The sequence below is a fragment of the Lissotriton helveticus genome, chromosome 2_2, assembly GCF_964261635.1.
Source record: "Lissotriton helveticus chromosome 2_2, aLisHel1.1, whole genome shotgun sequence".
NCBI classification, from domain to species: Eukaryota; Metazoa; Chordata; class Amphibia; order Caudata; family Salamandridae; genus Lissotriton; species Lissotriton helveticus.
Genome location: NC_136060.1, coordinates 90,629,557 through 90,651,963, shown reverse-complemented (window position 1 = coordinate 90,651,963; position 22,407 = coordinate 90,629,557). Strand labels below are relative to the sequence as shown.

The window sequence follows — 22,407 nt, the reverse complement described above, 5'->3', positions numbered from 1 at the left end:
GTAGGAGGTCGTAACTTGCCACCAACGTCCAACAGCCTTAATTTTAACCGCTGACGGTGGCCCAGGTATTAAAGTCTAATTTACCCACGGGTACTGGGACCATCGCCAAGCCGTTTTAACGTCACATTCACAACATTCATCACCGCACACTCAGCGACATACCAGCTCCGCTGTAATCAGGCGTCGAAGCACACCCGGGACACGCTAGGTGTCACTGGGTGGGCCCGATGATGAAGCATGCCACCAACTAGGTTGGTGGGTGAGGGCTTCATGAGCATACCAACCAGATGCTCTCATGACAAAACATACCTGAGTCACTTCTATTTCTAAATACATAAGCTAGTCTTCTTTTGATCAACACCTCTGTATTGCCTTGCAAGATCTCCATTATTCTTACAACAAAGAGCCCGAGGTGTTCTTATTCCCCGAGGGTGATCTCATAAGCCTACTAAAATCCACCGAAAGAGAAAATGGTAAGATACTGCGTTTCAAATGCTACATTTTCACTAAAGTACCCATTCGATATATCTAACTTTTTTAGTTTTTTCCTAACTACATCAACTCAGTGCTGTGTGCGCTTTGCACCACATGCGTCTGTGACCATTCATTTAAATTTCTATTATCTAAAACTGTTACATATGAACTATATGGCTTCAACACCAAAAAAAAGTGGAGTGTTAATAGTTGAATGACAAGGCAGTATTATGTCTTGATATTAAAATAGCTGTACTATCACATGGATCTTGTGGCTTTATTGTGTATTAAGCCTGAACTATGGGCTCTCTTTTTAAGGCAATCGCATGTGGATTCAATTCTTTGTTCCACGCCACTTGATTTCTTTACAATGCTGAAACTTGTTAAAGCCCACTCACATACACATTTTCCGTGAGACCTTCAGGTACTAAGGAGGATAATGCTTGCATTATTACCTCTTCCCCTCAAGGTGCATTCCTTATGAGTTATGGAGGCTAGTCATCCTTTGCAAGAATTATGTCATAGTTATCCAACAAATGTGAAAAGAATACTATTTCCATTTTGCGCAATATAATAAATAAGAAACAATTGATATAGCGTGCGGCTACTTCAACCAAAGTGTCCCAGCACTGAAGGTTTAGCTCCAATGATCCAAAAAAACGCAATGCAGCCCAGAAGAGTCGGAGAACAACCTACCTGAATAACCAGGTTTTTATGAAACACAGTTTCTGTATTTGCCTGTCTTAAGTGAAGGGGCAGAGAGTTTCACAGATTGGATGCTAGAGCTTTGCGAGCTTTCATATATATCTCCTGTCAAAAAGCGTTACTGCTCAAGCCCTGTTCTGCAGAAATGTGTGCAGTTTCAGAGGTATTTTTTTCCGTCAACTCTTCTACTTTCTTTTTCTTAGAATGAGCTTTTGAGTTCAAACCTCTCTCTTATTTCTTCTTCTAACCCCAACATAGTGTGTAGACTTCCACTCTTCTGCCTGATGTATTCATCCTTTATCTGATACTTAGCCCGTCCACTCCTTATGTCCTGCAAAGAATGTGAGGAATGCCAATCAGAATACTAATACAGATATGTTTTTTTTTATTTTATCATGGTCTCGCAAATTGTACCCACCCGTGCTGTGGCAGATCCATTCCTTCTTTAGCTTTCTGCTTTTTCTTAGTTTCCACAGCAGCCTTTTCCTTACCAGAAGCTTCAGGCTTTTTTTCATTTTGATTTTCAGTTTTGCAGCTCAAGAACCTAAAGTATCCCGGTCCACACAGGTATATAATTATGAAATAATTTTAGGAAATTTCCGTTCTTGAACAGGAACAACAACCAGTCCGTGTCTGCCAGAACTTCTGTTTCCCCTTGAACATTACTAATAACTATTGAGGAAACCATTTCAAAATGAAATAAGCCGGTGTGGCTCCATGCTCATTCGATATTTGCTTCAACAGCACTGGTAGCCTTGACAGTAAATGTATACCATGTGCCGTAGTGTAAATACTTCAAATATTGTTTATCATGTAGTAAACTCCTATACGGGCGATACCAAGTGGAACACACATAATTAACATTATCTGTTTGTTTTGAGTGCTGTATAAGGGTAGATTGCTTCCAGCTGATTCACTTTATGAGCAATCCAAAATGGAACGTCCCCTGATTTTGTAGGGTCTTTGCCCATAATCACATGAATAGTCGGGGGATTAATTGTCGCCATTACTTGATGAGGTTGCTGTTCAGGACCTGGAAATAATGCTCCAGTTGATGTAGTGTGTAAAACACACTGTGGAAGTCATCTATTTACAGCCATTAACTGATTTAGCAACTGTCTTAATTCTGGGACTTTCAAATTACCTATATCTAGATATGGAGTATAACTAGGCAATAGAGGCTAGGTTGCCCCTGGATTGCTTGGGGGACCCATTCTGACATTCGTCACTATATGTGGTAAACATCCATCAAACCAAGCTTGGTGTTCCTAATTTCCTATCGGGATTTCTAGGTAATGATAAGGGTCATATTCAGCAGATCTAGTGGTTAAATCTATACGTCTTTATTAGTCAATTGAATACATACAAGAACTATTGATCAACTATCGAACTATAATAAAGCAAAAGTCATATAGTACACATGTACAAATAATGGTAAATGCAGTATGCATTTATAAAAGAGGAATGTGCACTCAAATCAATGAATACAGTCCCTAGACCTGCTGTGACCGCTGTTGCCGGGCTGACCGGCGCTGCCTGGGGGTAGCGCGACCTACGCGAGGTGCGACTGTGGACCCTGCTGTATCCTGCTGCTTGTCGCTGGGGGACCCCGCTCAAATACATGGCCTTGCACAGCGGGCCCTCGCCATACATACTCAGTGCTCGGGCGGGCGGGTGTTGAGCGGAGCCGGCCCTACGGCACGGACATCGGCGCTTGGTCTCAGCATAACACCCGGTAAGGAGTGGAGGAAGTGAGGCCCAGACTCTGCTGACGATGGCTCCACACTCCACGCGTCTGGAGTTTCTACCCTTCAGGCTTTACTAGGGCCTACGCTGGGTCCGCTTCACCCCCTTTTCCTCCCACACACAGCTATCCTGCTGAGTGCTGACTGCGGGTTGGGGGGGGTGAACTGCGACGGTCCGTGCTCCTCTAATTTGCTTTGTTCCCGTGTGTTGATGTTGGGCTGGGCAGGGCTGCCTGGTGGATGAGGCGACTCCCGTAAGATGAGAGCTAGGGCTCCACATATCCCGCCCTCGGTCCTGGATGCCCCCGGCTGGCGGGATACTACGCTGACCCCGGGCGCATTCGCTCACTCCCGAACTCATCAGGGTAACCGGCAGGGAGATGAGAGGAGATGGTCGGGCCCAGCTCCTATTTAAATAAACTCTGCGCACCAGTGGGTTATACTCTCAAGCCACATATAAGGCCTGCAAATGCTCGCTTCACCATCGATTCCCCCCACCTTGCTGCCATGCCTCATTAGAACTGCACAGTCTGGTGGCTGAGTGACTGGCCACCGTTTTCTGTCCTTCCCTGCCTGGTGCCAGCTCTGGAGAGGCGGAGTGGTGCTTGCCTCTGAACTAGCTGCACACTTACATTACCCCATGCAGTACTGAGTCCTTCCTATATGTACAGGGCCGGACTGGGAACCAAAACCGGTCCTGGTAAAGTGCTCGGCCGGCCTTCCGGTGGGGGGGGGGTGTTGTGGGTATGCCGAGCTCTTTGCCAGGGCCGGTTTTCGGCCGATTTTGTTACAGGCCTTCAAAAATGGCCCTGTAACAAAAACGGCCCCCAGGGGCCCCATACCGGCCCCCACCCGTGCGGCGCACCGGGGGATTGCCCGGTGCACGCTATGGCCAGTCTGGCCCTGTATCTGTGCCTGCTACGGGGTGCTGGAGTGCTGGGGAAGTTACTGCTGTAGTTTCTCTGAAGCTCTGTTTGAACTGACGCCGCACATTGCACTTTGTTTCTGGGGGCTCTGACTCCCAACCAGGCACTCCACACTTTGTCCCGGGGCAGAGTCCGATTCTTTGACTTCAGCTCCAGGTGTGACACAACTTGTGTGTGACTTGTCCAACCTGAAGCAAAGTTACGGATCTAAGCCTATTGAAGCACCGGGAAATCAGCTTCATGTTACCAACACACGCAATATACCCGGGACCTCTCATAACTCGCTCTTTATTAGTCTGCCTGACCCAGCTACTAGCCTTGCCTAGAGAGAATAACAAGTCAGGTAATGGATAGATGAATATTATGAGAAAGGGTCACAATGATGCTAACATAGAGGTTTTGAGATTACCACCAGAGGATTGCTCGTTTGGCTTGGTGTTGGCAGGGGTGCCATCTCTCAAAAAAGAACAGGGGGAAAACTGGCTACAGTTGTGAAACAAATGTGTGGATTGGCTGTCCAAACACAGGAGGTTTAAGGTGTCGAATATGTATAACATCATTATGGTTAGAAGAGTTGGGTGGGTGGTAGTGACACCAAAGAATATTGAAGGGGACTGTATAGTGATTAATTTTTGCAGTCCGCCCATGGTCAGATCACTACTGAGGGCACAGGAAGATTTCATTCTTATTTCCACACACATCTGCACATTGCTGTTGGGCTACTTTTATAGGCTGGTCCCTGGACCTCTGATAAATAATACTCCCTTTCCAATCTTGCACAACAGGTTCTCCCCTTTATCTGACCAAGATAGTCAGGACTGACTAACGTCGCACCCGTTAACTACCGAAGAAGACCCTCTAACGAGGGCACATATGTATCTCTCTGAGTCAATGAGCCATGTCTTATCTCATAAAGTTGACCCACAGATAAATATAGAAGTGTGCTCTTTGGAACATATAAATTATGTAATGCCCGATGTAGCTGGCCCCCCTTTGGAGGTAGTGGGAAATCGCTCTGTTACCCAACAAGTTAATTAATGATTGTAACCTAAAGGTACTAAGTTGGAATGTTGCAGGCCTAGAATCCAACGTGCTTTTACCAGAGCGGATACATTTTGCACAGGATCAGGACATTCTTATGTTTCAGGAGACATGGGCCACCAAAGATCTATGTATTGATGGGTTTGAATATCATAATACACTTGCCCTCACTCCAAGGATTTGCCGTCCATCTGGAAGCCTTTCAATCTAGGTGAGCACTGGGGCTGGAGGTACCTTAAAGGTGTTAGATGCTAAAGATAATAAATCCCAAGCTATAATATATAAAAGGGGTAAATCCATATGTTTAATCAATTTTTATAATAACGATTTTTTATTCAGTACCTGAATTTTATTATTTGTTTAATTTCATTTCATCCCTACAGCTCGGTAACACTATGGGTATTTGTCTGGGGGGTTATTTTAATGCTAAAATACCTATTGATTTCATGACACCCATTGGGTTTGGTAACAAGGTACTTCAATGCCATAGGGGTATTGAATTACGTGACCACTTGTATGAACATAACTTGTTAAACGTGATGGAAATTGCGGAGGTAAATTATAATGGGGATACCCCAGAACCAACATTTAGAGGAAGGGGTAGTGCCAGCACCATTGAGTATGTTTTCATTTCTCCCACTCTCGAGGATTGTTTAACCCAAGCTATGGTTGTCCCTGCCATTCATGGCGACCATAATCCAATTACGATAGAACTACGAATCACCCCTAAACCAAACTATAATAATGAGTGTGGTGTAAGGGATTTGACACCATGGTTAGTGACTACTCGAGTATTAACGATTCATGTTTGACATTTCAGGATGCCAACCTGGAGGTAGTTGGAGACTTTGGGAAACTATGTGAAGGGATCAAGTTTATATTGTCGAAACCATTGTTGAGAGTGGAACCTAGGTTAAGATGGTTTCATGGTGAATGACCACAAACTAATAGACAGTTACGTCTGGCATTATCAAAATCCCTAAGAGACCTCCTTCTGGTTAAATAATTGAGAAAAAAATATATGGTAGCCGTCCTACAGAGGAAAGAGCAGATTTTGAATGAGCGCTGGGATGATCTAGCAGAGGCCGTCCTAAATAATGGGAACACTTTCTGGGCTGCAGTTAAAAGTATGATATCCCTTGCTCAACCACTAACTTCCATAAGCTGCAGTGTGACAGGTGAGGCGTGGGAAGCCCACTTCTCGATGATTTATTCATTGCCTACACAGAGCGAAGCCCCCTTAGAGCCTGAAGACCCCCCTGCGATTGCAATAACTTTGCAGGAAGTTGAAGATGCTATAAATCAGAGTCTGAGTAATAAAGCTCTGGGTCCCGATGGGCTGCCTATTGATCTGATCAAACTTAAACCCGAGTTCTGGGCGCCCCTTTTATTAAATGTTTTTAATAATTTAATTAATGCCCCACTTCCAAGTACCTGGTCGACAAGCATTATTTTGGAAGTTTTTAAAAAGGGTGACCGATCGCAACCCAATTGTTACAGGCCAATCTCCCTAATGGACAATGCAATGACAATTCTAGGGAGGATTTTGTACAACAGAATAAAGAGTTGGGCCGAGGATGACTGTGTTTTACAATCATGCCAACTGGGATTTCGAAGCAAAGTGGGGACTATCGAACAATGTCTGAACCTCAAATTAATTATTGGGAAATATACTGTAGCTAAGCAAATCCCTTTATATATAGATTTTATGGATCTTACCTCGACCTTTGATTTTGTTAATAGGTACTGGTTATGGTCTACACTTTTGGAGTATGGATTAAATTAGGTTTTAGTTTGTTTTTTAGCATACCTTTATAGGGACCTACGTGCTCGAGTAAGAATCAATACTAGTGGGGAAGTCTCAGGGGAAATCAGAATTGATAGGGGTGTAAGGCAGGGGTGTGTTCTGGCACCCCTGCTTTTTATTTTATGTATTGACAAATTGCATAAATCCCAAAATTAACGGCAATCTAGTACCCACCTTATTGTATGCTGATGATGCTGTTTTAATGGGACGAACACCAAATGCCTAACAAATTTTAGTGCGGGGCTTTGTGGATTTTATGGGTAGTTTAGAATTGTGTACTAATTTCAAAAAATCTTTTATTATGTCTTGTGGGCCAAAAAAGCATATTTTAAATTCTATTACCGTAGTTGAGCAAAAACTTTACTGTACAAGTATCTTCCCTTATCTTGGGCTTGTTTTCTCTGCCAATGGTTCATGGATTGACCATGTAACACATATTAGGATCAAGTCCTCTAAAGTTATCAACTCAGTTATCAGTCTACCACAGCCTAAAAAGACAGGGATAGTACTAGCACGTTTGAAAATGTACAAAGCACAGTGCATTCCAACTGCGACAAATGGCGCAGAGGTATGGGGACACACAAAGTGCAATAGTATTCAACTTGAAGAAAACAGATTCTGTAGGAAAGTACTGGGAGCCCAGATTTCGACTTCACAGTTCATTTGTCATGCGGAACTAAAATAACATTATGTTGAAGACTTTATGAAGGCACGATCCATTCTCTTTTGGCTTGCAATCTGGAGGAACCCTGCAGCGTCTCTGACTAGAGAGATCATTAGAGACTGCTTAAAGTATGATATGGGAAAATATATAACATGGCTCGCTGCAACAAGGGATGCAAAAGTTTATAGCCGATATACCCATCAGTTTTTGCTCCCATTTTTTAACAATACATGACCCATACATTTAGAAGAAGCCTGCTTATTAATCCGTAAGTTAGAAAACGATGAGTTAATGGCCCGTGAAGGTACCTTTTTTAAATTGTCAGTTCGCGCTCGCAATTTAATGTGCACTTTATGATGTTCTGTTTTTATATAGAGAATGAGTTTGTAAAAGTAATTGTGTTATGAAATTTTCTGTATATATTGGTTTTATGTTAGATTAATTGTTATGCATGACTTTATCTGGCTCTTGTCTATGTATTGTTCTATTTCCCCTTTTTTTTTTTTTTTTTTTTTTAAAACAGTTTTTATTGCAGGGTTATGATTCATACATTGCTGTTGTACATTTAGTACAATCTTGACCTTCGCTCAGAACTGTCGTTATTTGATTCCTTACACAGCCTTAGTGCCCACAGCCCTAAGGTCCGGCGGCATTATACAAGAAAGTGTCGTGATCCGCGTGTCAAGATATGTTTGCTTCAGCTCTCGCACTTAGTTCACATGTCTGCATTTGGTTTTACACCCCCAATGCCCTTCTGGTTTCAACTAAACTATCCCCAACTGCCCCCCCCCTAAACACCCACCACCTCTACTCAGAGCTGTACAGTGTATATGCAATGTTGGTATCAGGAATTGACAGTTACCTAGGTGTGTGATGCACCTGGCGCGTCCTGCGGGGTAGTCTCATCTGAAACTTGCTGCTCTTCAGTGTCTTGTAGTGTGTTATCTCGCAGCGCCTGCACTAATGTTTCCCAAGCCGTTGCTGCATCCATTGCTCTATCATCCATTTTTCGGCGTGCCATTTGGTATCGTAGTGTGCTTTCAGCGGCCGCCCACTTCAAGAATTCATTCACCCATCTCTTGTGTGTAGGGCCTATTTTCGCTTTCCAGAGCTTCGTAATTTCTCTTTTAGCCAATATAAGGCCCATATCGATACATTTACTGGTAACTCTATGTTTGGGAGCATGTGGGAACCAATGTAGTATACTGACGGCTATGTCAAACTGCAGGCCCCTCTCGGTCTGGGCAAGACCAAAACATGTGCTCCATCTCCGCCCCCTCTGTATTGCATCTAGGGCGTACCGCCTCCGCCACTCCGAAATAATTTTTGATTTTTCCCGGTGTCAAGTAGGCCCGATGCAGGATATAGAAGTGTATTTGTTGGAAGCGTGCATTTCTCGTGCTTTTCTGTGCCCGCCGCAGTATTTGTGCCCAGGCTATTTCTGGGATCTCTTTATTCAAGTCAGCTTCCCATTTGGCTTTCAGCTCAGCTAGGGGCGGCAAGTTCTCCCTTAACATCCTGGAGTAAAGGCACGTTACCGCCTTATATGTCCCCGCTGCCATCATAACATACTGGCATGCCATTGTCGTCGTGGGTTCCGTGAGACCCCCTCTCCAATGTGCCTGCATGGCCCTGACCACCGCTGCATGTAATAGGTAGCCTCCTCGCGGAAGGTCAAACCGTTCTTGTAATGTTTGATACGGTATTAGCGCTCCGTCCTCGTAGAGATCCCCCAGGATCTGCAGACCCGCATCTTCCCAGGTCTGTAGCTGCGACCAGTCTCCTCCGTGTGGGAGCGCTGTCACCATCCCTAGTGGTATTTCAGGCGCGTAGGGATGCTTAACCCCCGCCCGATGTTGGGACCGGTTCCAGCATAGTCTGAACGTTTGTTCCTCGAGGGTTAGGTCGCTCAAGGTCAGCCTATGTTGCAAGGCAATATAAGCGAGAACATGTCTCGGTGTACCTCCCTGCCTTTCTTGTTCTGGGCCTCGATATACTCTCGCCACTTCCTGCGTGTAGAGTTGCAGTTGGGCCGCGAGGTAATAAAGTTCGAAATCCGGCACTCTAGACCTCCCTCATCTTTCGGGCAATGGAGGGTTTTAAGAGCAACTCTGCATCTGCCCGACCCCCACAGGAATGCCTTCATTTGCGAGGTTAGGCTTCGGAAAACGGGGTTGGGAATCCACACGGGAAGCGTTCGGAAATAATAAAGAAGGCTGGGGAGCACTATCATTTTTAGCAGAGAATTGCGGCCAGTCATCGAGAGCGGTAGAGTGGACCAAAATGCCATACTTCCTTTCAGTGCTCGCATAAAGCGGCCTATGTTGTCGTCTAGCATGTCTGCTGCCGTGTGGTATATGTAAACTCCCAAGTACTTCATACAAGTTGGCTCCCAGGTTATCCAAGGGCAGTGGAGAGGACATGTTCCTCCTTTCTGCACGGGGAATAGGCAAGTCTTAGACCAGTTGACTTTTAGGCCTGAGATCTCCCCAAAGCGCTAAAGAATCCTCTCCGCGCCTTTCAGCGCCTCTTCCGCATCTTCTAGGAACAGTAAGAGATCGTCTGCATATAAGGAGACAAAGTGCCTCTCACCTCTGCTATTAATCCCCTTATAATGTTTTCCCATCTGGATTTCGGCTGCGAGTGGTTCCATCGCTAAGGCGAACAACAGGGGGGATAAGGAGCAGCCCTGCCGTGTTCCTCTTTCCACTGGGTATTGTCGTGAGATGAGTGGCCCTACTTTTACTCTGGCCACCGCTGACGTGTATAATACTTTGGTCCACCGGATATAGCCTTCCCCAGCCCAAAGCGTTCCATGACCTCATACAGATAATTCCATTCTAGGCTATCGAATGCTTTCTCGATATCTATGGGCAGAATCATGGGTGCTTGCTCCTCTGGGTGTGCGTCATCTAGCAGTCTTATGAGCCTTCTGATGTTAGTGGTTGTGTTGCGTGTAGGCATGAACCCAGACTGGTCTTTATGGACTAGGGCAGTCATGTGTTGTAGCAATCTGGCAGCTAGTATACTACTTAGTATTTTGTAGTCTGTGGTGAGCATGGACAGCGGTCGATAGGAGGCCGCATCGTGGCACTCCCTTCCTGGTTTCAACAACGGGATCACCAGGGCCTCACGCATGGATTGGGGTAAGTGGCCCACCGTCCTAGCCTCGTTATATACCAGTTGGAGTCGCGGGGCCAGCAGGTCCAGATATTTACTATAGAATTCAATGGGCAAGCCGTCTGTGCCCGGGGTTTTGTTGCGGGACATCCTTTGTATGGCCCCTCTAATCTCGCTCAGCTCAATGCCCCTACCCAGGTCATCCGCTTGCTCCTGATTTGGTGCGGCAGTCCCGGCCCCTCGAGGAAGGCGTCTATGTCTTCCTGTTGCCCTTCTAGTGTACTCTCGTAAAGCGTTTTATAATAGTCCTGGAATCTGTCAAGGATTCCTGCCTGGGTATAGAGCATTTGACCTGTTCCATCATCTAGAGACAGGATCGAGGAGCCACTCTTGGTGGGGTTAGCCAACCATGCCAGTAGTGTTCCAGCCTTATCGCCCTCGGAGTGCGCCCTCGTTATATATGCCTTATGATCGAAACTACGGAGTCTCTCCACTTCTACTGCTACTGACTCCCTAGCCGCGCACATCGCCTCTTGGAGCACTGAGCGACCTGGGCGTCTCCTCTCTATCTCGCGCAGTTTGCTTTCTGCTTTATCTAAATCTGCCAGCAGCGTTCTGTGCACTCCTGCGCATTGGCCGATGCACTGACCCTGAACGACTACTTTGAAGGCGTTCCATTCCATTGCCCTGGATGTCGTGGTGCCGTCATTTTCATCAAATTATTGCGTAATCCCTGTATCCAGTGCTGCTTGCAACATTGGATCATCCAGCGTCTCCGGCCTCAGTTTCCACGTCGGGATACTCGAGGTCTCGGACATCCAGTTCAGCGTAACCATCAAGGGGTTATGATCTGAAGTCGTTCTGGCTAGGTACTCCGCCCTCGCAACCGTCAGTGTTACTGATGGCGAGCACAGTATCGCATCCAGCCGGACATGTAGGTCGTGCAGGCTAGAGTAGTATGAGTAATCCCTTTCCGCTGGGTGCTGCGTTCTCCAGACATCTTGCAGTTCCCACCTCTCCTGCCATTCTAGTCTACCTTTTGCTATTTGGCGTACTGGCGATTCTCTAAGTGGTGGGTGAGACCTGTCGAGTGTGACATCAGTCACTGAATTGAAGTCCCCGCCTATTAGTACAGGGTCTGCCAAACAGTGTGCTAGCATCCCCGACAGCCGGGTTAGAAATTACAGCTGGTCAGTATTTGGTGCATACACACTACACAATGCTATATCTTTCCCACCCAGCTTTCCCTCTATTACTACGTATCTACCCTCTGGATCTATGAGCTGCTTAGTCAGCTGGAATGGAGTGCCCGCCTTGATCCAGATCAATGCTCCCCTAGCGAACGCTGAGTATGTTGTATTAAATACCTGTCCCCTCCATTTGCGCTGCAATGCTATCCCTTCCTGCTTAGTCAAGTGCGTTTCCTGAAGCAATGCGATTTGAATTCCCCTGCGGTTCAGATAGGCGTGTATTTGTGCCGTCTCCCCATTGTGTGCAACCCTCGCCCATTCCAGAGCATGCATTTCACTTTGCCCTTGTTATCCATTATCCCATGTAATCTGATCCTATGTGTTGTAGTTCCCTGCTCCTGCATAGGTGGTGGTGTCCCTATAACTATTCTTCAACATTACTCGTATATCCCCCACAGCAAGAAACAAAACAATCAAACACTCAAAAGAAACAATTCCAGGCTTGCGGATTCTTTGTGATTTTCGAGTTTGCGGTGGGTTCTTTGCTTCCTCCATTCGTTGCTTAGCGCCATCCGTTCCCCCCTTGTATAAATCCCACCCAGGCATCTGCCGACGTGGGGAAGAAGTGCGTCTTGTCGTCTACCACCACTCTGAGCTTGGTCGGGAACAGCAGGGAGTATTGAATGCCTTCATTCCTGAGTTCACGTTTGATGGACAGAAAGGATGCACGCAGTCTCTGTGTCTCATAAGTGTAGTCCGGGAATAGCGTCACTCTGCTGCTATCCACCTGGAATGGTCCCAGATCGCGGGCTCTCTGAAGCAGCAGGTCCCTGTCTCTGTAGTGCAATAGCTTGATCACCACTGGTCGGGGTGTTTGGCCCGGCCTAGGAGGTCCGGCGGGGACACGGTGTGCTCGTTCTAGCGTGAAAAAGGGTGAAAGCCCCTCCGGTGCAATTTCGGTCTTAATCCAATTGTCCAGATATCCTACCATATCCCCCCCTTCTTTTTCCTCCGGCAGGCCCACCAGGAGGACGTTGTTGCGCCTGCTTCTGTTTTCGGCGTCTTCTGCCCTCCTCTCCAATGATTGAATGCGGTCCAGGGCCCCCGCTAACTTCACCTCCATCGCTTTGTGAGCCGGGGATAACTCCTTTAGGGTATCCTCTGTGTTCTTGACCCTGTCTTTGAGTTTGGCATGATCCGCCCGCAGTAGCCCTAGACCCGTCGCCACTTGCACAATATCCCGTTGCAGAGTGTCTTTCGCGGTTTCAATGGCTTCGAGGATCCGATCCTGCAATTGTTGGAGGTCCGTGGGTCCCGGGGTTGCCTCTTCCTGTGTTGCCGGGGCGGTGGTCCCCTCTCCCTTTCCCTTGTTCTTCACTATTGTCGCTCCTGAACCCAGCCGACTTCGTCTCGCCTCAACGCACGAGGAGGAGTTCCTGGTCGACTGTGCGCGGTGTGGTGGGCTCCTTAAGGTGTCGGTCCTCCGACTACGGTCACAACTATCTGCGCAGTACCAGAGGTCCGGCTCCCCAGAGGGCCGGTCAGTTCCGCTGCTGTTGTGCGCACTCACTGCTCGGGCGCTTCCGTCTCGGGTTAGGGTTTTCCCCTCTGCGATCACAAAAGAGAGTCCTGTAGCGCTTCACTTCGGGCCAGCTCCATATGCGGGTGGGCGCCTGGTATCGTGTTGACCCCCAGGGTAAGGTCCGTATGCCTTCAAAAGGTTCCCACGGAGCAGGCTCCCCTCAGTTGGCCTCCCTCAGCCGTTACCTGGAGCTCGTGTCGCCCCTCGTTTGCGCTTTGCAGCCGGTAGTGGGGTGCAGGTCTGCTTAGCTCCTCTGTTTCCCCTCGTCCCGGGGCCCTGCCGAGTGGGACTACGCTGCCTTGCAGGCGCCGCCTCGCCCCCAGGGGGCCGCTGTCTTCCGTAGGCGGCCTATGAACCAGTTTTAGCGATGGGTAGCAGTCGTCCGCCTCCTGCTTGGCGGGTGCCGGACTCCGGAGGGCAGCTGCGTTGGGGGCACAGAAGTCAGGTATGGGTCTATGCCCAGCGGCGAAGTTTTCAGCTGGATGGGCTCCACTGCTTCGCCAGCCGCAGTGCCCCACCGGGTTGTGTACCGTTCCTTGCTCGGTGTACCGCTTTGCCGATTCCCGGTCTCCGCCCAGAGACTTAATTGCGCTGTCCCAGTACTGTGCCCCGCTGTGTAGTCAAGATCACTTGCAGTATCTCCCAATCGTGTCACCCTGCGTGCTGCAGCGCGCCGCTCGTCCACCGCCCCCCAGTCCTGCTCTCCTATGGTCGCGCCCTGCCGTTTTATACCCGTTCTCCCCAGCTCCGCCGGTGCTATTGCCAGTCACGGCATCCACTCCCGTTTGCCGCTAGATTGCGTTGTCGGCGGCCCGGATGTTTTTCACGGAGCGAGTCGTAGCCCGCACTCAGCCTCTCCCTCATGTACCTTTTCTGGCAGCGTAGTCCGCGGCCGCCAACTTTCGGAGTCCAGGCGGTGGCAGATGGTATCGGGGGCGGGTGTCAGAGCGCTCGTCTCCGCTCTTTCCTTGCCTCTGCTCTCTTTGGCTGTTGCGGTGTCCTCAACTTCCCAAGCCTCCCGCAGTGGTCTTGCCGCGTCGCTCCCGATCACGCTGGGGGTTAACTTCGGCGAGCTCCGGTCTTTGTTGAGTCCGTCATTTTGGGGTCATCCCCTCCAGCGATCACAGGCACTTTCGTTGCCGAGGCGGTGCGACTCCGCGTGGGAGGTTTCTGCTACCCTCCGGGTGCCGCCTGAGTGTCCCTTTGCTGTCTGCTCGCGAATATTCGTGTTTGCGTTGGTCACCTCCGCAGTTGTCAGGATAAGATAGGGGATCAGGCACGGAGCTCCGGGCTCACGCCGCCATTCCCTCCGGCGTCCAAGCCACGCCTCCTATTTCCCCTTTTTATTATGATGATCTGTGCTTTTTTGGATAAAATGTATCGAATAAAGATCTGAAACTGAATAAATAAAACATGAAATTCAATAGAGGACACATAGGCAGAAAATGTGAAGATTACATCACAGATACAGAGAACCTTAAACAAGATGTGTTAATAAAAGAATGATCTGGAAAGATTAGAATCCATAATGCAGCCACATTATGCTCAGGACTTAAGTTTTCTTTGAGTTTAAGGCTTGCATTCCCTTGGCCACTGCAAACAGACACAGGCACAATGTTTCCTGGGTATTCCCAGTATTATTGCCACTAAAGACAGGGATGTATGTATTGTGTGCATAGAGCATAATTTTAATGTCAGGTGACTGAAACAGTAAAATCAATGATGTGATATAAATAAAATCAAAAAAAGGGTTGAGCTCAGTAAGGGGCTCTGGGTAACCGCACAGAAATTCTAAATTAGAGCATCATAGGGTGGTGGGCGGGGTTGTTAACCAATCAAGATCCTGATTGCTTATTGGCCAGAGGCGTGATAGCAGAATTCTATGGGAAACTCTATTAAATGCAGCACAGAGATCCAAGGGGAGGAGGGTGGCACTGCTGCCCAAATCCAGAATACTGTGTAGATTGTCAATGATATAAAGGAGAGAAGTTTCAGAACCATGACAGGAATAAATGTCCATTGAGCTATACCCATACATTTTGCTTAACAATGGAGGAGATTTAACTTCTCCTTCCTTTTCAGCAACTTTGCAGAGAAAAGGAAGAGGTATGGGTCTTTAAGTACTGAGAACTGCAGGGTCGGCCATAGTGTTTTTTAAGAGGGGAATAACTTGGGCATTTTGCCATTCACTGTGAGCTATGCTAGAAATAAGTGGGAAATTACAAACTTGGTCAATCACAGTGTTAGTATGTCTGTGGAAAGAGACAGAACGTATGGTGGTCTGAAGGCTAATGGGGAACCTGACATGAATATTCTCAAAGAGTTACACGGCAATTCCAGAGGGAGCAGAACAGAAAGGAAGTTTAGCGAAAAAACTGAGAACAGCATCAGTCACATTGTTTGAGATCTTAGCTGGAGGAGGCCAAAACATTTATACATTTATTTTATTTATCTATTTATTTTATTATTTTATTTTATTTATGTAATTTGTTAAGCGCACAAATACCCTTAGGTGTCTCGGTGCTGTGGACAGCTGAGTAGAGAAAGACTAAGGTAGGGTGATTTATTGATTGAATAGCCAAGTTTTCAAGTGTTTACAGAAGGAGAACAGAGTGGGAATGGTTTTGATGTGAAGGGAAAGTGTGTTCCATAGTTTGACAGTGGTGACAGTGAATCTTCTGTCGCCCCAGGAGGCCTTTTTGGTTCTGGGGACAGTCAGCAAGTATGCTGCTGAGGAGCATAAGGGTCTGGTAGGCCTGTAGGAGCATAGAGTTCTCTTAAGGAATGGTGCGGTTGGACAGGAAGGATGTCAGGAGGGCCTTGGCTTTGTCTTTAATACCTATGGCTGAGACACGGTCGATCAGGGTTGTGTGGTCGACCATGTCAAATGCTGCTGAAAGATCTAGCAGCACCAGGACCGCAGCACCTCCCTGATCAAGTGTCATCCTGGTTTAGTTGGATGTCTTGATGAGTGCAGTTTTGATACCCTTGCCTTTCCTAAAGCCAAATTGGGTGTCATCTAGGAGGTTGTTGTTGTCGATAAAATGGGCCAGCTGAGTGTTCATCACTTTCTCAAAGATTTTAGCGGAGAAAGGGAGGCAAGCAATTGGTCTATAGTTCTTGGTGTCTGTGGGGTTAAGGTTGTGTTTCTTGAGCAGTGGCTTGATGATGTTTTTTTTTTTCCAGATGGAAGGGTATGTTCCTGTCGTAAACATTGAGTTGCAAATGTTAACTAGTTTGGTGCCTATGATGTCCGGTGTAAGTTTTATTGTGGTAGGGGGCATGGGTCATTGGGGGATCCAGATTTGATGGTGGATATGAGATCGATAACGTAGTCTGTGGTAATCTAGCTGAATTCGGAGAGAGTAGGGGAGGGGTTATCATTGGTGGGATGTTGTTCTGGGGAGATTGTAGAGTATTTTTCTACGTTAGGTGCGAAGATCTGATTGTTGGTCGGGGAGTGGGTTGAAAAATTTGTGTAGATGTGGGTGACTTTTTCTTGAAAGAAATTGGCAAGAGAATCACAGGGGGCTTGCGTGGGAGTTATGGGCTGGTTAGTCTCTGGTCCTGAAAGCTTAGTAACGACCTGGAACAGCTGTTTCACAGAGTCTTGTGCTGTTTCAATTTGGTTGAGGTAGTATTTACATTTCTCTGTGATTAAAAGAAGTTTGTATTTGGCCATTGCTTCCTTGTAGCGTGTTTTCATTGTGATGTTGTTGCCTCAGCGCCACTGTCGTTCTAAGTTTCTACAGCTTTGTTTTTCCAGTCTTAGTGCCTCAAAGAAACATGGGGCGGATGGAGTCTTTCTGTTTTTAGACGTATTTTTTAATGGTACCAAGGTGTCAAAGGCGGTATGGAGCCATTGTGTGTAATGCATGGCTGCCAGTTCGGGGTCATACGGTAGGTCTTGCTGAGTGGACAGCAGGTATGATTTTAGGACATCAGGGGAGATGCTGCCCCAGGCTTTGAACTGTTTGGGGGTAAGGGAACTGGCATGACTGGGGGTGTTGTTTTCGGTGTAGATGTTAAAGTGGACCGCAGAGTGGTCCGTCCAGGGTAATGGGAGGATGTTCTTTAGGGAGATTTGCTTATTGTTGGTGAACAGCCCATCCAGTGTGTGTCTGGCCGAATGGGTGGGCATTGTTACTAGATGGGGGAGTCTTATTGCTTCGAGTTCTAATAATAGGGCTGAAGTATCGTGGTCGTTATGGACTTCAAGGTGGAAATTGAAGTCACCTAAGATGGTGAAATTAGATTTTCCTGCTGATGCTTCTAATAGGAGATCTAATGCTGAAAGAAATTCAGCTTGTGGTCCTGGTGGACGGTACAGAAGGATGCCCTTGAAGGAATGTGAATGAGTGAGTGATATTGTAAAGATAAAGGCTTCGCAGCTCTTGGTGGGATTATTTCTGTCCTAACCGAATATTTCTTTCGGTAGTTGAGTGCCAGTCCACCACCTTATTTATTGGTTCTGTCTAGTCTACGGATGCAGAAGTTGTCGGGGGTTACAGTAGTGAAGTCTTGTCTGGAGGAAGGATCACCTAAGGTTTCTGTTATAAATAGGAGATCAAGTTTATTATTTTCTAAGAAAGTCAGTATTTCATACTTATGTTTGGGGAGGGAACGCGCATTTATGAGTGTTGAGTGGGTTGTTCCGTGTTTGGTGGATAGAGGGTGGACTCTGGTAGGTATAGGCCTTTCACTAATGTTAAATGTAAAAGGGCATTTGGGGCAGTGTACGGTGGATTTGGTGGGTAACGTCTCCGTATTAAAGCAGGGGCAGGTTTGTGAGTCCTTGACGGTACCCGCTATGTCTTTTAGTTGCCTGCTGGTGTAAGTTAGTTGGTTAGTGTGCGGGATTGGTTTAAAAGGGCCAGGGGGTATGGCACTAGGCCCAGTCCAGGCGCGGACGGGAGCAAATGGGCTTGCCTTTGACGCACCCTCGGTGCGCCGGCGGCACGCCCGCTGCGCGCATCCACTGCGCGCATCCACTGCGCGTAGCGAGTGGCATCCTATTTATGAAGGGGGTTAAGATCAGCTGCTGGTTAGATGACTTGCTGGGTCTAACCGGAAGTAGTAATCACTTCCTGTTCCTGTTGTAGGTAAGATAAATACTACCAATTTTGTCATGGAAGAAGATGCAAGTGAGAAGCAGATTTCTTGGATGGCAATAGGGTTCACAGAGTTGTTCTACACCTCTGAAGATTTCACGGGGCCATTAGTTATTCTATGTGCAGGTCTGGCTTTTTAAATTTGCTATTTACCGCTGCACAGGACCGCAGAATAGTCTTGTTTGGATGTCAGGCAGTAGATTTTGTGCTGGAATCTTTCCTAAACTTTACAGTGTTTCTTTATGCTTCCTAGGTCATCAGATATCTATGAAGTAGAAATAGTCTTGTGAAGAGAGGACAATATTTTAATTGTGGCAATTCTATTTATGGCAACAGAAATACAGCTGCTGTAAGTATTGAGATCAGAAGTGATGTCAGTACTCTAGAGAAGTGTTATAAACCACAGGAGTTATTATTACCTATATAATGGTACTCAAACTTGGATTGATGGATGTCTCTGTTGGCCTGCCGATGAATCAAACTCGTGGCCTGAAGATCAAAACTCATGACTGACTTAATAATCCTTGCAGATTACTTATTTTAACCTTTATAATGTGACTGTTTCGCTGAAGACATATTGTACAGGTGGGAGGTAAACATTTACTACAGGTTTAAGTATACAGTGTTCTGTAAATGTACACAAACTTTTAAGTTTCTGTATGATATATATTATACCGCAAATCATCTGAACAAAAACTTGTTGCCATGTTAATGAATGCTGGAGACAGTAAAAAAACAAACAGAAAAATCCACATATTTAATGGCATTCTGGCATAGCTGTGACCTCACAATTATTATAACAGATAAAAGGGTAGGTGAATTATAAGTATCAGTCTAACTTTCTGCATTTTATACTTACATCGCAGTTCGTATTTTTTAAATTAGTTTGTGGTTTTTGGTCACATCAGCTCTGTTTTAAAGAGAGTGATGAATGTATATGAGATTGTGTTCATATAATAATAATTATTATTTTCATATTTTAGAGCTACATTCATGGAAGCAGTCAAGCTCAATTCGTTGCAGAATCACACATCATACTTCTGCTGAGTATCCTTTTGATTGATGCCACGAGGTTCATGACGTCACAACCGTTACTGGAAATATTATGGGCAAGTCTAAGCAGCTTTTGTGTTTGGTATGTTATAGAAAAGCAATTTTATGACATGCACTGTCATGTGTTAAAGTTATTCTGACAATTAGGTAATTGATTCCATCCGGTACTTTCAAGACCAATGTATATTTTCACATCTCAATAATTGAATGTGAAAACAATAGACCAACACAGTATACTAGTAGTAAACGTGTCAATACAAGCACTAGAATTATGAACAAAAACTAGCTAGAGGAAAAAACGCCACACAAAATGTAATTGCACTCTTAAGCGTCCTCTTTTTTTACTGAAAGTTTTTAAATTCTGTCACAAGAGTTTTCTATTTTTTTGTGTTTCATACGTTTCTTTCTTTTCGCACTTCCTGTCTATCAGATTTTCCATTCTCCCTAGAAAAGTGTTCTTCAAACTGTTTGAGGTCCCCTGAAATAGGCACCCATTAGGAGGCAAGAAGAATACTCCCTGAGGCTTTTGCAAGAAGGCGGACTGCAGCTTTCACGGGCACTGTAAAATGATTTCTGAAAAACAATAGTATTGTACCATTGTAGTTGTCAGTGTGTTTTACCGGTAACAATGAACATGACTGTGATTGTTAACTGTTATTAGAAGGAAAAATTGGTATGATAATCAATTTCAGTCAATATGTTGTGGACAACATGACCTACAATGTATCTTATAGCCCTCCTAGTCGATTTGATGTCCTTGCATACTAAGCGAAAGTCAACAGTTTAAGCAAAACTTTGTCATATTCAAACAGAAATGACAGTAATGTAGATAGTACAATAAGCAAATCCGAGATTGTTAGGACTGGGGTATCTAGTTGGCACCTTTGTCCAAGTAGGGACCCTTGCTTATAGTCAGGGTACGGGTGATACACACTCTAGATAACCCCTGCTCACCCACCCTGGTAACTTGACTCGAGCGGACAGGCTTATCCCAAAGGCAATGTGTAAAGTATTTGTACTCAAAACACACAGTTATAACACCTCAAATGGACACCACACCAGTTTAGAAAAATAAAGTATCTTTATCTAACGTCAACAAGACAAAAACAACTAAAATCCAACATACATGTAGTAAAATAGCACTTAAAAACAGTTATATCCAAAATAAAATAAACTGGGGCTATTACGATGTTGTGACAGCAACAAATCCAAAGTAAGGCGCCGACCGCGAGGTGCGCGGCGTCTGGCATGGAGTCACATGAGCCCCCAAACAAACAGTTCATTGGAAAACAAAGTCTAAGATGATGCACAGCGTCGTAGAGGTGAGGCGTCAGTGCCGAGGTCGAGTCCGGCTCCCTGGCTGCCATAAGGGAGGCAAGGCGTAGTGTCTGCGAGGAGGCGATATGTCGAATCCAGGACAGGTGAAGTCGGTTGCGTCTGTCTTGAAACGTAGGTTCCGTTGAGGCGAAGCAAAGTCGTGAGTTAGTGGAGTCAGCCTAGGCGGTTATCGTCGCCGCGATAACAGGATGCAGGCCTTGGCAGTGACGGAGTCGATCTGAGCACTGGTGTCGGGAATGCCGATAACTGCAGGCGTCGGCAGGCGTCATAGCTATGGTGCAGGCTAAGCGGTGCGTCGTGCACTTCATGAGCGGTACCCCTAGCCTCGGTACAGGTCACGGCTGCAGGGCTGACGGCGTCGGGAATTGTTTTTCTTGCTTCTCTTAGGTTTCTTCCAGCTCCCAACAGCAGAAACAACCTTAAGGGTCCCACAATTGGAACAGGCACCTCCTGGCAGGCAAGAACTCTCTACAATAGAATAGAGTTCATGGGAACTGAAGGTAAAGTTTGTTTGTCCCTGAGACTTCAAAACAGGAGGCCAGCACACACAAGCCCTTGGAGATTCTTCTTCAAGCAGGTTTCTCAGCAAAGTTCCAGTCTTTGTCCTTTACTAGGCAGAAGCAGCAATTGCAGGCCAGGCCACACAGCAAAAGAGCCAATACTACTCCTCCCAGCTCTCTAGCTCTTCTCCTTGGCAAAGGTTCCTATTGAGTCCAGAAGTGATCTAGAGTTCTAGGGGTTTGAGGTCCACTACTTCAACCCCATTTTGTCTTTGTTCATGCTGGTGCAAGGGTCTCTGAGCCCAGTCTAAAGCAGTTCTGTCCTCAGTAGTGCATTATGACTACAGGCAGTGGAGACAGCATTGTGTAAGGGAGACAGGCCCTATTCAGGTGCAAGGAAAACGCATCCCACTACTCTAAATGCAGCCAACGTCTATTCAGCTCAGCTCAGCTCTGTGTCATCAGGAAGGGCCAGGCACACCTCCACCACCGCCCACCCCCAGTGGCTGTCTTAGGTGAATGCACATCCCCAGCCCATGTCAGTCCAAAGCCAGACAGTCAATCCACAAACAGGCAGAGGTACACAGAATGGTTAAACAAGAAAATGCCTCCATTTTAAAGTAGCATTTTCAAACACACAATTTAAAAACCATCTTCGCTAAAAGAAGTGTTATTAAATTCTGAGTTCAGAGAGCCTAAACTTTACTCCTCTATCTTGTTCCTATGGGAAGTTATACTTGCAGGATGTTCCAAAGTACCTCTCATGCTATCCTATGGGACAGACAGCCTTTTAATAGTAAGAAACGAAATTGGCAGTATTTCACTATCATGACATGTCACAAACACCAGTGCATGTCCTACCTTTCATATACACCGTTCCATGCCCAGGGGGGTACCTTGGGCCTACCTGAAGGGTGACTTACATGTAAGAAAATGGAAGGTTGGGGCCTGGCAAGTGGGTGCATTTGCCAGGTTGACATGGCATTTTAAAACTGCACGCAGACACTGCAGTGGCAGGTCTGAGATACCTTTTCAGGGCTACTCATGTGGGTGGCACAATCAGTACTGCAGGCCCACGAGTAGCATTTGATTTACAGGTCCTGGCAAACTAAGTGCACTTTACTAGAGGCTTATCAGTAAATCAAATATGC

General features: G+C 46.3%; 1 protein-coding gene across 4 annotated transcripts in view; it reads left to right on the top strand.

The window, feature by feature from the left end:
• Window positions 1–22,407, top strand: part of TUSC3 (tumor suppressor candidate 3) — a 1,466,371-nt gene that overhangs the window by 1,002,217 nt on the left and 441,747 nt on the right. For all 4 annotated transcript variants that reach the window (XM_078678946.1, XM_078678947.1, XM_078678945.1 and 1 more), the window contains one exon: window positions 19,349–19,412. In XM_078678946.1, coding sequence (XP_078535072.1) covers window positions 19,349–19,412 — 64 coding nt within the window. The remainder of the gene's footprint in view (window positions 1–19,348; window positions 19,413–22,407) is intronic.